This window comes from Pomacea canaliculata, linkage group LG4, assembly GCF_003073045.1.
Source record: "Pomacea canaliculata isolate SZHN2017 linkage group LG4, ASM307304v1, whole genome shotgun sequence".
Lineage (NCBI taxonomy): Eukaryota > Metazoa > Mollusca > Gastropoda > Architaenioglossa > Ampullariidae > Pomacea > Pomacea canaliculata.
The window spans coordinates 1,028,484-1,043,657 of record NC_037593.1 but is presented as its reverse complement, the minus strand read 5'-3'; the positions used below and the strand labels follow the sequence as shown (position 1 = coordinate 1,043,657).

Sequence of the window (15,174 nt, the reverse complement as noted above, 5' to 3'; positions counted from 1 at the left end):
ATAAACAATGACTTATCATTAGCAGTTAGACTGTATGGCAGTGAGACAGGTTATAAACATCAAGAAAGAGTGGATGGCTAAAGAGCCAACAAGTAGGGGTGAGTCCTTTGTCTTTAACCCAGACATTAGCAAAATGGCAGAGATTGTTAGCAATGTGTGCAATAGAAAGATCAGTGTCATTGAGTGATGAGACTGGTCATTTAAAGTCAGCATGATTAAAGGATGATCATGATTGTGCAGTTGGAAAACTTCTAGCAGTATGTGCAGGAAATTGGCATTGTTAATATGATCAAGATATAGCTTTTAAAGTTAACAAAATTAATATGAGCTTAGTCATAAGCAGCAGCTATCCAATTATGGTTATTTTAGCTGTTCATTAAAATGTTGATACAGACATAACTGCATGAAGAAAGATGTCTGACAAGAAAGAAAACCCTGCTAAGCAACATTTTGCAGAGTCCTTCCTGTGCTGCCAAGGGGTAAGTCCTCGGATGAAAGCTACCTGAAGGAATCATGCATGCACTGTAGAGAATGCATAGATGGGTGTGCATGTCAAGCACAAATGGAAATGATTGCAGTCTATTATTTGTCTATTATTAAGATGACGGTAGTGTCCACAAAAATGTTAAAACATTTGCTTTCTTACCCAGAGTTTTGTTAAAACTATTGAGATTGCTGATTATCGTAAGTGTTGCAACCACTGCTTTTGTGATTGTGTCAGTGTTTTGATGCAGAAGGTAGAGGAGAAAATTCTTGTTCTATTTTGATAAGCCAATAAGTAAATATAAAACTTGGGATCTCTTTTTAACAGGTTTTTTTCATCAGTCAAAGGTTAATGCACTAACCTTTCAAGATCAGTTTATGCTGTCTACCTTGTAAGGGTGGACGGTATCAGGTAGGAAGATGTGTGATCATTTTTCTAGCTTCCACCAACACTAAGCAATGGCAGCAATTTGTGGTCATCTTTGTTAGATAAAAGCCATTAGCAGATCTGTCAGTATGAGAGTCAGTTAAACTATTAGAAAGTGCAGCTGTCCAATCTACCTGATGGCCAGTATGGGCGGACCATTGGTCAGTGCCAGTCATGGGAATGAACAAAATGATATTCTTGAGACGTCGCTGAATCGTCATGTCCAGTCTTTCCAACCACTTGGTCATCACTGTCACCTGCCACTAGCTTGTTCGTGTAAGTCTCCAGCCCAGTCTGGTTACATTCGTTGAAACTGCAGCCAGCAGGTCATATGGAGCCATTGCTCTGGTCACGTAGGGCCATAGCCCCTGATCATGTGACATGAGATGTATGTCCTGGGGTTACTAAAGTTTTTCACTCTTGGTACTGTGATTAATAACTTTTCATCAGACCTAACACAGCTGTCCACCACAAACTGCTTAAATCCAAAATGACAAATTCTATTTTTAAATTAAAATATGTGAAAGCCTTTATTTCTCAGAACAGTGGAAAAGTCTGTAGTCACCACTGATTCCACTATCTGTCAGGAAAAATCAGAGAAACTTAGCTATTCTTAAGATGTTACCCTTGTAACTGATATCAAGATTACCAGCTGCTGGTAAACTTATTGGCAATGTGCTTACCAGCTGTCAGTTTAAGAGTATAAAGCATATTCAACTTCAGCCATTGGAGGTTGGTTGGGTATACCTTGTGAAAATAAGCCCTCAACAATAACCATGCTTGATTATGGTGTGGTGCTCAGTGGGGTAGCAGCTGAGTAAACTGCTTCAGCCTCATCAACACTTACCAGAGAGAAATTGTGCAAAATCTGTAAAAAGTGTATCTTGGTACTTAAACTGATGTTGATTTGCAGGAAGTAAAACACAATGAATTAGAAACCACTTACACTTTACCTTGCAAGCACACACACTCACCCGTATCTTTTTACAAGAAAAGGTTATGCCTTTATGATATAGATCAGCTACTATTGTAAGTTCTACATTCACCATCCACCTTTGCAATGTCATCAATGCTTACAGTGCCCTGCCTGAAGCTCTGTTTTGCTTGAAAGACAACAGCATATGGATAACTAGACGGTGGAATTACTGCTTGACCTTGTGTCCAGTCACTGTTAGGACTGCTCGATCGAGTCCATGTGCTACAGTCCACAAACTCATATTCATTGCTAAAACTGAGCCGGCAGATGGACAGCGAGATGCTGTATGCTGGTACTATTCTGTACTTGAAGTGCAGGCACCGTGGAACAGCTGAGGTCATCAGTGGGGACACCAAGGTGGCAGCGCCTCCCACAAAGGTATCTCCACTACTGGCCTCAATGTATCTGTCTAGAAAAAGATTAGGGATCTATCACATTCTGCTTTCCTGAAAAATTACATGATTTCACTAATGAAATGTATGATTGTTTTTATATCACAAGAAATATTGTCTTAAAAGTTACATCACATGGCAATGAAACTTGCTTTGGCTAGGTTAGGCATGTCACTAGTATTACCAGTCTGTACACTCGTGTCTGTTGCAGTAGAACTGCCATTTGTTGCTATTATCAACTTTATTTCTTGCATGGTCCAGTAGAATTGGTTCTTGGTGCCTTGGCTGTAAGAGCAAAGTGACCCATCATTGAAGTCACAGGCTAGTTTCTGAGAATCTGAAAACAAATTTTTTAAAGCTAGACAGAGTCCAAGCACAAATAAATGTAACAGTCTAGTTCTAGTTGACTATAAACATGCACATATACACATAGATACACACTTCAACATTCACTGTTGCTGCATACAAGAGATTGCACAATATAAAAAGTTTTTTTTAATGTAAATTATTAGTTTCATCACTCATGAAACAGTTTTTTTCTAGCATGACCATTATCTGGAAAACATTTCAAACTTCAGAAAGTCAAAAGTAAAAATTTTAAATGTTGGAGATATCCAATATCCTTCAAGATACTTGCACCTGTTTAAAAGCATCCTTTACAAGTTACAAAACTCACCTGTGCACAGATTATTTTGAATGCTGACATCATCAATCCCCACCCCTCCGCTGGTCTGCGTTCCAGCAGTCACCACAAATGCTACCTGTTGAACCCAGCCAAACACTTCAACCTCCACTAGTGACCAGTCAGGAAAGCCCTTTCTCAGGTACACTAGTTGTTGTGTATGGTTGTCACTGCCGCCCACTGCCATAACTGTGAGACTGGCATCTGTGCTATGAAAGGCAATGTAAAACGTCAGACATGCCACCGAATGCACCTGTATTTCTGGCGTTAGAAGTGTGCTGGTCTGGAACAAGTTGTCACTTTTCACATGGGCAAACATGTAGTGACCTGCAGAACACAGCAGTTTCTTGTAGTTATTTCTTCAGGACTGTAATATCGTCATGATAACTACTTGCATTTCAAGTGAGTAAGGCATTGAGTGTCTCTCATAAAATGAAAAGTAAACAGGCTTGAGCAAACTTAATACTCTATACTACTTACAAAGTAACATTCCAATACTAGACATAATACTCGACTTCTTACAAAACTAATATTCCAACACTAGGTGTAGGACGCAGATGTGAAAACCTCTCCACCCCTCACATAGTACTAGGTTATACTAACGTATGCTATACCACCTATGCATGCTACAAGCTCTATCATGTGGTGATCAATGATCCTGTCTGATGATACTCTCACCCTGATCTGAGCTCTATGATGCTACTTTGACAAGCTCTCTGTCCAAGGTTTCTTACAAGACCAACTATCCTGTGTGACTCCAGGTTTTCCCCCAACTACAGCCTGGCAACTGAGAACTCTAATCCTACAAATAAGCACACAGATACACACTTTCACTGCAGCAAAGTGGTATTATTAAGTGGCATACAATACCTACCAATTATATGTCAAGATGTTTCACTTACCTGACTGGTTTCCAAAACTGTGGTCTTGAACAGGCCGGTCAAACTCAGCTGCACCTGCTGAGGAGCGGGACCACAAGAATGATGACATCACATTTGTCCTGCTTGTATAACCACAGACCGCTGGTGTCTCGAACTGGCATGTGACACTAACCACTGCACAAAATATAGTCTTTCACTTTAGTTCTCATCTGTTTCTTATCTAGTCTGTTAACAATGATTCTTACATAGTGCATTTTATTTGAGTTTTGATCCTTATATAGTGCCTTTCATTTTAGTGATCATCCTTTTCTTACCTTGTTGAATGTTACATATTTTCACTTCTCGTAAGTGCTTACAAATTAAGCTGTTCTAAAACAAAAAGTAATGGTAACCAAGTTTTTAGTCACTAATACTCAATCTGACCTGGTTTGGCTGTAGTTTCTTGTATCCAGTCCTGAAAGGAGTCAACACGAGTGTAAACACCTGGTTTTCCAGGGACTCCACATCCTTCTCCCCAGCTGACAATGCCCACTTGCACCCAGGTGTCCTGACTGTCTCTGCATACTAAAGGTCCCCCACTATCACCCTGGAACATTATCCATCATATTGGTCCTGAGACACCACAGTGTGAGGATGTCAGGCATTGGTAACATTGAAGGTTTTCATTATTCACCTCTTTGCCTTTAGTGTGTGTTTAGCACCATGAAATAGCAGAATCACAAGAAGTTTTTTTGTTTTATAATAGTAACACCATAAACGGTGCAATTTTTGTACGCCGGAGAGACCATGCCATGTGATGCAAAAATTCAACATCAAAGAGGGTTTTACCCAAGTCATCTCATATATAAGAGCTGAAAGATTGCAGTACTGCTGGATTATAAAATTGGAGTTTTCACACCACAGGATCTTCAACATCTTTATGGAGAACTTTGTGTGAGAGGCCCTCCACAACCACCACACGTTCGTTTCTATCTGTGGAAGAGTGATGTGCACCCGACATTGATCTGACAGCAGGCACCAACAGAGAACTGAAAGACCTTACCAACAGACTAAAATGGAAACCAGCACTGACAAAGGTGAAGTCCCAGCCATTGGCAACGGCAAAGAAGATTTTCATAAACAGGGTATGACGCTGAGAGGTAAACAGCTTCAAGTACTAATTTGGAACCACCCTCTCCAAAAACGGCAGCTCCACATCATAATAACAACAGTGACAACAGCAATGATCTCTCCATCCATATTTTCACCACGGTCCACCGTCTTTTGTTAGGCTGGAGAATTTGTCCACTGGTATACAGCCAAATATACAACTTTAAACATCGCACTTGGAGAAGTTTTCTTTATCTAGTTTCAAGAAGTGTATGACATACCTTACAGGCATCTATTTGTCCATTCTCGTAGCCAGCACAGATCATGGAGGATGTAAGACGAGAAGAATAAACAGTCTGGCACTTGGTCTGCTCCCACACCACAACCTTGGCATGTTGTAGTACAGGGGACAGTTTGCTCTTGTTCACATCTAGCACACACCAAACACGTGTATTGTACAGTATGTGTAACACCAAAATGCACGACATCTATTGAATAATATAGATGAAGATTAATCCCTGTACGGACCGAGGACAAAAGGCATTGCAGAGGCCGAACATGAACATTACAGACACCTGTAGTCAAAGTCTAGATTATTCCACCTTAGCCGCTCATCGGCAGATGTCTCTTACCTCCTGCTTTTTTTTCTTCTTCTTCTTTTCACGCTAGCTTGATCATAACACACCTCGCTCACCTGCTATACCTGTTCGTACCTGAGATGCCCCAGCCTGTGACGTAGCAAGGAATGGTGGAACTCCACGTGCGTTGTCGGCGTGGAAGGCAAATGGAATGTTGCACAGAGGTGAAATTCAGAGGCTGATGAAGTCTCAGGAGGGCTATGTCAGCATTGTAGATGAAGTTGTAGGCTGGGTGCAAGACGACCTCGGACACTCCTGTCTCAGGTGAGTTGCTTTCACCAAGCTTCACACGGCCAGAGACAACAGTCAGCTGCTCTGGTGTGTTGATGAGGCTGAGATAAAATCCTTGCTTCGTTAACACAAGAAAGACTGAAGATAAGCAAAAATGGGAACTTAAAAGTTATGTTAGCCAAAAAAATGCCATAAATTTTGTGAGTAAAAGGTTTGATAAATATCTGGACTGATCAGAAAGTATTGACTTATTTTCTTTTTTCAGCATTTGTTAGTTATTCTAAACAAAGCTTGCAATATTCAAATATGTCATTTTCGTTATCTGTGAAAGTCGCTTACTACTGCACCAGCAGAGAAGGGTATGTGATAGTTATTTGCTCTGTAAGACACAATGCCTTACTTGTATACACAGTGTCCAGCAGTCATGACCCACTGGTCAGCAACTAGAGACCCCCCACACAGAAAACTACCTCCAGCTGTGATGGCCACCATCCAGGGCCATTCACCCTCCACAGACTCTGCTCTACCCATGGTGTGTAGCTGGGCCAGATGTCCACCAGAGTGACCACATGCTTGATATACACAGATACACATAGACATAAGTATAGATAGATATCTATCTAGCATTTATGCACAAACATTAAACACATTGTTATAATAATATTCGACTGTTGCTGTCATCTCTATCTTCCATCTGTAGCTCCCATTACAATTTGTGCATAAAGTCAAGTAAACAATTGATTATGCCACAGTGACTATAATTCACAGTTTATCTAGACACACTATTTAAAGCTTTCAGGTTTTTGTTACATACCTTTCTCTGCACATGCCAAAGCAAGGGCCTGACTGTTAGGACAAGAAAACCTGAAAATAAACCTTTCATGTAAAAGTCAGTCAAGATTTATTCTTCTGATTAGGGAAATATAAGGCTTCTGTACAATTCTGAGCCGTCTAAAAGTCGTTTGCTTGTCTCAAAGATTTTTCAGAATTTTACAAATCTTAGTTTCTTAATCAAACAAGGATGCTGTATACACTGCCAATGTATTGGCCTATTTTCATGTAACTGTTGATTTATTGACTTATTTTTATGTAACTATATTCATTTATTGACCTATTTTATTATATAACTATGTTAAAGCTTCTTGACTTATTTTGTTAGGGAAGCGGATTTCTAATACAGTATGTTTAAAGATAAACATGCAAAGACGAAAACATTTTGTAATGCAAAACAGCTCAAGCAAGCCTCTGCCCCTATGCTACATTTTCCGTTCTTTCAACTGCCATACAATTGTTGAATACATAGTTAGCTGCATGACATCTAAACTGGACAGTGCACCACTTTTCATAACAACTGAGCATGGAAAAAAACTTAAAAAAATTCTCCATATTCATACCTGAGCTGAGCAAACCCTTGGCCCAAAGCATACAGTTCTATGTCATTCAATGTTAGTGCAATCAATGAGTCCATGTGCACAGTTGTTTTGTTAAACCACAACAGGTCTCTGAAAGAAAGAAGCACAGTGAATACAGAGAGGAACCCCAGGTCTGCAGTCATCAGTGGACTTAGATGTATCCTGTTGAGGGACTTTCAGAACAGTTGGAAGCGAGGCTGTTGAGTTTGATTTTACAATCTGTTAACAATGGGGGCTACTGTTATTTTGTTGTGGGAGCGAGAGTTTTGTTTTTCTGAATTGTGAAGTTATAGTGAGCGTTATAATTAAGAATGTTATAATTAAGACAATTAAATTAGACAGAGTCTACAGGAGACAGGCTTGGTTTGAACTTGAGTTTTTGAGCAAAAGAACGGGCAAGTGTCTGAACGAATGCGTGGGTGAATTTCATACAAACAGAAACATCCGTGACAGGTCACCAGACTCACCCCAGGTGTGCTGCAGTACAAGCACTGACTGCAAATCTCTCTAATGCTGTATCATCAGTCACATCTGGAGCACACACCTCAAACCAGCGTCCCTCCCTTTGAACCTGAAGGACACCGCTTGCTGAGACCTGCACTGTTATAGAGACCATAGTTCTTAGCATGGAAACTGTCGAATTCTGCTGATAACAAGACATACGTGTAAATAAGTGAGTGAGCTGATGTTTAGACCTTAGCCTTCATTTAGTAACATAATCTTAAAGAGATTGAATGTTTCTACAATGTACTGTCAAGTGGAATCTCTGAGTTATGGGGATTTGGGATTATAGTTACGAGCGGTAACCTGTCTGTTGTTACTTCCACTGCCATCCATCCCCTCCGGTCTGGCATCTTTCCTTCATGAAGGCAAAGGCTTCGAGGGAAAGATGTAGCCATACAATGTGCAGCGATGAGAACTTTTGTACACAGACTTTGATGACCAAAATGCTGTCTGAGATGGCAGGTATTCTTGCTCTGAGGCCGCTAAACTAGCAAAGCGAGTAACCAGCTCATCGTTCTGTGGGGTAGGCAGTCCTGTGGATATTCTACACACATTTTGCAACAAGATATTTTGGCAGGAAAAGCTCCTCACTGCATGTTGCCTCGTCCTCGCCGTGTGTGCACTGAGCTGTGCCATCACAAACTTCATTCCATGGCACACAGCTGTCGTCATGGCACTGCAAGTGCTCCTCGTCGCATGTTCCTGCCACAAGACAGATGTTGGATGTTGATTGAACACCCAGATAAGACAACCGGGTACATCACGACACAGTTGTAAAATGACTGTTGGGGAATATTAACAATTGCTGCTAACAAAAGTAGACTAATGGACAAAGTTCTATTAGAGCCAATGCCTCAAACACCCGTGAAATCTGGAATTATACCCCGGTCACATAACTTGGACGATGTCTGGGACCTGGCACCGAGTGCTCAGCCTACCAGCCACTCGGCAAACACGACGGTAGTCTAATATTTCTGTCTTGGCTACAATGGTGGGTGTGTGTTGGTGCCCAGTAGTGTCTGGGGGCCAGCTTGGACCAAAGGTTGGGGCTAAATTAATTAATTAATTGGCTGGCCGGCCACATCCCGCTCTCTATGGAGCACCAGAGTAACACTCACAGAAGCTGGAGGCGAGAAGCAGACAGAACCTGACACCCGACACCTGACACCTGATGCCTGATGCAGGTTTAGGGGAATCAAGGATTGTTCAATCATCAGGCGGGACGTGTGCTTAAAAATGATGAAATAAAAAGTTTTATTGATTTCAACTGTGTTTACTGTTTACTGTTATCATAACCCTTTGTAACTGTGTTTGTACCTGATGGTCTTTTGTTTCTTACTGGCAACGAGGCGCTGTATTTTGTAGCATTGCGGGAAATACTGCTACACGCTCCAGATACTGTTACACACTGTAAATACTGCCACACCCTGCGGTACTATCACATGTTATAAATACTGCTACACACTGTAAATAATGCCACAGCCTGCGGTACTATCACATGTTATAAATACTGCTACACACTGTAAATAATGCCACAGCCTGCGGTACTATCACATGCTGTAAATACTGCTACACACTGTAAATACTGCTACATACTGCACGAACTGCTACTGTAACAACACGTAGGGTGACCAGCACGGTATCACGTGACTTACTGCACGTTGAACTCTCGTCGTCGTTCTCGGGACAGTCACGCTCGCCGTCACACAGCCACTGACGTGGAATGCACGTGCCGCCAGCACACTGCACGCTCCCCGCCGGACATACAGTGGGTACTGACACAGCTGGATGTGTGTCTGTAGCAGAGACTGGATGTGTACCTGTGGTGACTGTCACAGGTAGGTGAGTGTCTATAGTGGGCACTGACACAGCCGGATGTGTGTCTGTGGTGGTGACTGTCACAGGTAGGTGAGTGTCTATAGTGGGTACTGACACAGCTGGATGTGTGTCTGTAGCAGAGACTGGATGTGTAGATGTGGTGGTGACTGTCACAGGTAGGTGAGTGTCTATAGTGGGCACTGACACAGCCGGATGTGTGTCTGTGGTGGTGACTGTCACAGGTAGGTGAGTGTCTATAGTGGGTACTGACACAGCTGGATGTGTGTCTGTAGCAGAGACTGGATGTGTAGATGTGGTGGTGACTGTCACAGGTAGGTGAGTGTCTATAGTGGGTACTGACACAGCTGGATGTGTGTCTGTAGCAGAGACTGGATGTGTAGATGTGGTGGTGACTGTCACAGGTAGGTGAGTGTCTACAGTGGGTACTGACACAACTGGATGTGTACCTGTGGTGGTGACTGTCACAGGTAGGTGAGTGTCTCCAGCGGGTACTGACACAGCTGGATGTGTGTCTGTAGCAGAGACTGGATGTGTACCTGTGGTGGTGACTGTCACAGGTAGGTGAGTGTCTATAGTGGGTACTGACACAACTGGATGTGTATTTGTGGTGCTGACTATCACAGGTAGGGGAGTGTCTATAGTAGATGGCATCGCTGGATGTGAGTCTGCGATGGTGATTGGCACAGCTGGATTTGTGTCTGTGTTGGTGACTGTCAGTCCTGTCAAAGTGACTTGTCCTGTCGTTGGTTGTACAGAAGTGGCCTGGATGAAAGGTGAAGGTCGCGACAACCAGGTGACATCGCTGTGGTCCGTCGTTGCTGAAGCAGCTGACAACGTCGCCTTCACGTCGGCTGGCGGTGCTATGGAAGGCCTCGTAGAAGATCCTACAACAAATTCATCCTCTCTAAATAAGTCTTGTTTGATGTTCCTCTCGTGATACCTGCGTCTGAGACGTCCTCATTAAATAAGTCTTTCATGTCTTTCATTCATGATACCTGTTAGTGTTGACTACTCAGCCTTTGCTTGCATGTGTCATGTCACGCAGTGTGCCACGTTAACCAGTGCCTCATGACAAGGGGCAGTACACGGTAAAACCAGTAATAATCAAGCACCAGTGTCATAAAGACCAGCAAAGATTGCAGCTCCTTCCACAAAATCACCAGAGGACTTAATATTATGTTGAATGAGCTATAAACTTACCGTGAACTTCTATTGTGAGGTTGAACCCTGACAGGTTGACTGCATCGTCCGAGAAAAATCTGATGCAAATCTGTCCTGACAGCGACGTCAATGATTTTGGAAGAAAATGTCCGCAGAGCCTCATGGGAAACGATGCCCCACAACCACTGGTGTAGACTACCAGGTAGTCAAAAAAGCAGGCAGGATGTCCCTCTATATCAATAGTCCAGAAGGTCAGGGTCAGTGGCTGAAAGGACACGTCAGCCTTACAGCAGCGTCAAAACACTCAGTGCAATACAAACTTGGATAATGAAATGTCTGACTAAGATAGGTGTACAGTAGAACCAGTACATACATACAAGGGGGGACCATGCTGGTTAATGAGATGTCCGTCATGTGAAGTGGGGCATGAAAATTGACTAAAAATGACCCCCTGTCCCCAGCCACAGTACCCTTAAATAATTAACGGTCCTTGTGGATAGGCTTTTAGAGGGCACATGTCACGTGGTGGCCATGGACTGGGACAGAGCTCGGCATCCGTGTCGTAGGGGAAGCAGCCGTCGCTCTCTGATGTGGTTGGCGGAGCGACTGGGAAAGGGATGACAGATGGTGGGGTGGGGCACTCCGAGGAGACTCCATACACTCACTGGCTTCCAGTGATGCTTCATACAGTGCCTGTGGTGCTGTTCAAAGTGTCGTTTCAATCGCTATGTCGCACGTGCACCCCCACCAGGTCATAACGTGCGTGTACGTGTGAATTATACACTCGTCTCTATATGAGTGTATACTGCATATAGTTTATTTGTGTGTAAATATGTAAGTAAACTGTGTATTTTGTTAACAAATGTTATTTTATATTTTTATGTATGTCTGAAGGGAATCTCAAAAAGAGGTTTTGTTGAAATGCACGAGAGAAACATTGCGACTGATTATTGTAGACAGACAGGGTGTAAGGGACGGACGGACGGACAGATAGACAGACAGACAGACAGACAGACAGACAGAAACGAAGGTTTTCGCTGTAACTCTTTCAGTCCAGACTAGAAGACAAAGTCTCACCTGGTTCCCGTCTGCTGTCACCTGCCACACGCAGTTGCTACGGTGCGGGTACGGGCCCAGGCCGTAGTTGGGCGACGTGAGGCTGAGCGGCTGCTTTTGCCTGACCACGTGACTTCCGCCGCACGTCACGCACACAGCCGGAAGCTGTAGCAGCAGGAAAAATGAAGTGCAGCAGGAGAAAACGTGAAACGCCATCTGGGGGACCCGACGACAGATAGAACAGCCGTTCTTGCCTTGATTTCTAACGACTTGAAAACAGAAGACAGATGAGCAGTCTTCAACAGCAGCTGGAGACACTTCCGGTCAGCATACTCGACACATATTTCAGTTAGCGGGACTTGCAAGATGACGCCTGATGACCTCGTGAAAGGCTTTCCGATACATCAAGCTGACCTCTCTCCGTGCGACAAGTCATCTGCAGGCATCATCTACAAATACACCAACAGAGAACCTCAGGAGTCAGCTCCATGGAGTTGTAGTCTTACTTAGGACCTATACATCTCCGAGGGTGCAGCTGCTACACATCCCATGGCCCTATGCGGCGTCTTTGTACTTGGAGATGTTGACAAGCATTTGCCGACATTTTGACCAGCGACCCATGCAGCCAGTGTAAATACGACAGAGAACTGCGAACATACAGGTGTGAGAATAGTCGGTAGGGCTGTGTAGTTGTATCAGACAGAGTTGCTGACGAGAGGATGTCAAAATCAGTCACGTGTAAAAACAACAATACCAGAGGAGCGTGCATGTAAAGAGTTGTTGACAACTTTAATTGCCTTCTACCGGAAGTGGTCCCAGTGGACATGAGCTCAATGACTTTTGTCAGATTTAGCGCTGGCTACTTTCGTGGTAGCCCAAGATGTGCACAACATAAGTATTCAGACAGACAGGTTGTGAAGCCTGATCATTTCTCTCAATGTTTGGCTGTCACAAGAAGTGCACTGACTCCCTGGCTGCTTTTCATCCTAAACTAAAACTTGACAGGAGTTGTCACGCCTCACAGCCTTCACCACAACCAGCGGCATTTATTTGTGAGTTTGTTTATCTTGCATTTGTTAGAAAAACCTTACTAAAGAGCCAGAGTTCGGTGCCACTGGAGTTGATGTACCAGGCTACCAGCTCAGTGACAGACCAAGTCTATGACACTGATGGTGTTTGTGGATGAGATCAGGTACAGGCAGACAAACCGTCTTGCGAATCAGGTCAGTGGAGCGAAGCTGACGGGTGCCTTGTTGAACATTTCCCATCATGCCAAGCACAGAAGTAACCGTCGTCAGGATTGTAGGTCGTGTATTTCAGGACAGTGCGAGAAACTGGCTGTCCTTGGCCTGTGCTCAAAAGTCACCTGCCATCTTGTTATTTTGAAATTCAAAAGACCTTTGGTACTGAGGTGGGCGGTGGACAGGTAACAGTTCTTTCTGTGTCCCCGCTCCTCCCCTGGGTGTGACACACGAACCACTGCCGAGGCTCTCGAAAAAAACTGATTTATTCTCTCATTTCACAGCTGGCCTGTACACTTTCCCTTTTTAAAACGTGGAGCATACAGCAGACTGGAGAGAGAGAGAGAGCAAGACAAAATGGGATGATCTCTGTCAACGGTCCTACTGGCGGTGTTTTAGGATAATCTTCATAGAACACGATTAAAAATAAACAAAACAAGCAAGATATATTGGTTTGGTCACTTCCCAGGGATTTTTCTTTTGATAACACAGACCTGTTGACAATAATGACAGTGACAGGTTACTGAAGGTAATAAACACTGACAATAATGCTTGGAAATCACTTGAGGTCAGGGGTTACGAGACATAACAACAAGCTAACTTACTCTGAATTAAACTTGATGTTGTCAACACCTACAGACAAGTTGTAAACAAGGCATGAGGCCAACAACTGGCCACCAACCGTATCGCCCTGCTTGAGTCCGGTTCCCTGCATGTATGTCACCGTGTGGATGATAGATGTTTGTATGTGAGGCCGTTCATGCTTTGTGAATGCCTCAAATAACTCCATTAGCGACAGGCAAGAGTTGGAAGGAAGACACAAGTATATGGATAATGAAGGACGACTCATAAACCACTGATCGCGTTGTAGAGTTTACACCCTGCTCAATCCGCCACCCGTATACATAAGTAACCGTGTACAGTCAAATCTCCCTACTATGCCACCTACCGGGACCGAGCAAAAGTGGCATAGTAGCGAGACTTACCTGTTTCTCACCTTACGAGTCTCTTCTTGTGACGTTTGGCATCCCAGTGGCGGTGTTGTCATTGCCATGGGGTCACCATGCCCGAGGAGTCCACCAACGAGTCCGTTAGTACCAGTCAGCTGCAAGTGTTTCCTCTCGGCTGACGATGCTGAAGAGTGCAGCTGGACTGTCAATCAACATCATATGGCAGACTCACCAGGGACTTTCCAGGATCCCTCGGAGATGTGTATCACAAGTCATGAATTATTTTTTTGAACTCGTTGATAAAACATAATGCCTAAGACGTCTGTCTCCGAGTTTCGACAAGGTGACCGTAACATGGCGCCGGTCTGCACGACAAACAGCTCACCTCCCACCTCCTCGGGTGGTCCAAGACTGAGCACCAAGGGGTGTCTGGGACCACACCCGGCTGACAGCCACGCCCCCAGTCCGCACAGCGCGTCACGAGCTTGTTTGTAAGTCCGAGGGCGTCACACCCGCTGACGCCAGGATAGCAGCTCGGCGTCTGACGTTCCACGGGCTGACGCACGGCCACCCATACGACGGGTCGGACACTATCATGCGGCTAGTGTCCTCTGACCTATTGCTCTTAGCAATGCCACTGAACCCAACACCACACCAAATGCACTCGTGCATAACACAACCTGCGCGAGCACGCACGTACACACACTCATACACAATGGCGACTCAAGCATTATACTCACTTCACAATGTACCATCTGTAAAAACACGTTCTGTGCAGAAATGCCACAAACTCTAAGAGTTAACGGACACCTAATGAAGAAGGACAGCAGCCTGTGCACGCACAGCAAACTGGACTCGAGCATCAACGCACGTCTGGCACACACACACATATAGGCAATCATCATGACGGGTGGCACACACACACACATATACGCAATCATCATGACGGGTGGCACACACTCACTATGACGGGTGGCACACGCACTCATCATGACTGGAAGACACGAGTGGGTGCGTGTGGGACAAGCCACCCCGTCATGATGAGTGCCCACAATGCAGCATTCTTTGAATTCCTAGTCCCTCGACACGTTCTCACAAGGTCCGGTGAACTGCACATCAGCAACTGTCCCCTCGCAGGTGGGAAGATCATATTCAGCGCTGACAACAGCGACCTCACCGGGCTAGCTACATGGCTAACCACTTAGCCTACAG

The 15,174-nt window shown here is 44.2% G+C and overlaps 1 protein-coding gene and 1 long non-coding RNA gene across 10 annotated transcripts; one reads left to right on the top strand and one right to left on the bottom strand.

The window, feature by feature from the left end:
- Positions 1–1,198: 1,198 nt before the first annotated feature.
- LOC112561774 lies at positions 1,199–14,676 on the bottom strand. 7 transcript variants are annotated; one of them, XM_025234487.1, is made up of 16 exons: positions 13,999–14,676; positions 11,793–12,220; positions 10,755–10,980; positions 9,371–10,438; positions 8,307–8,417; positions 7,679–7,811; positions 7,194–7,301; positions 6,614–6,663; positions 6,200–6,371; positions 5,644–5,900; positions 5,212–5,360; positions 4,265–4,427; positions 3,863–4,015; positions 2,955–3,287; positions 2,463–2,615; positions 1,199–2,295 (listed from the first exon to the last, which is right to left on the bottom strand). In XM_025234487.1, the coding sequence occupies exons 2-16, from the start codon at positions 11,985–11,987 to the stop codon at positions 1,928–1,930; spliced, it is 3,639 nt and encodes a 1,212-aa protein (XP_025090272.1). In that variant the 5' UTR covers positions 11,988–12,220; positions 13,999–14,676; the 3' UTR covers positions 1,199–1,927. The 7 variants fall into 7 exon arrangements, 6 of the variants coding, with proteins under 6 accessions (XP_025090272.1, XP_025090269.1, XP_025090270.1 ...); XM_025234484.1 differs by having other exon boundaries at positions 11,793–13,342; positions 14,010–14,676; XM_025234485.1 differs by having other exon boundaries at positions 14,010–14,676.
- Positions 4,396–7,566, top strand: LOC112561785. Of its 3 annotated transcripts, none has more exons than XR_003098722.1 (5): positions 4,396–4,499; positions 4,745–4,965; positions 5,600–5,832; positions 6,212–6,331; positions 7,298–7,566. It is a non-coding gene; the product is annotated as an uncharacterized LOC112561785 (long non-coding RNA). The 3 variants fall into 3 exon arrangements; XR_003098723.1 differs by having other exon boundaries at positions 4,404–4,487; XR_003098721.1 differs by having other exon boundaries at positions 4,446–4,965.
- Positions 14,677–15,174: the final 498 nt, after the last annotated feature.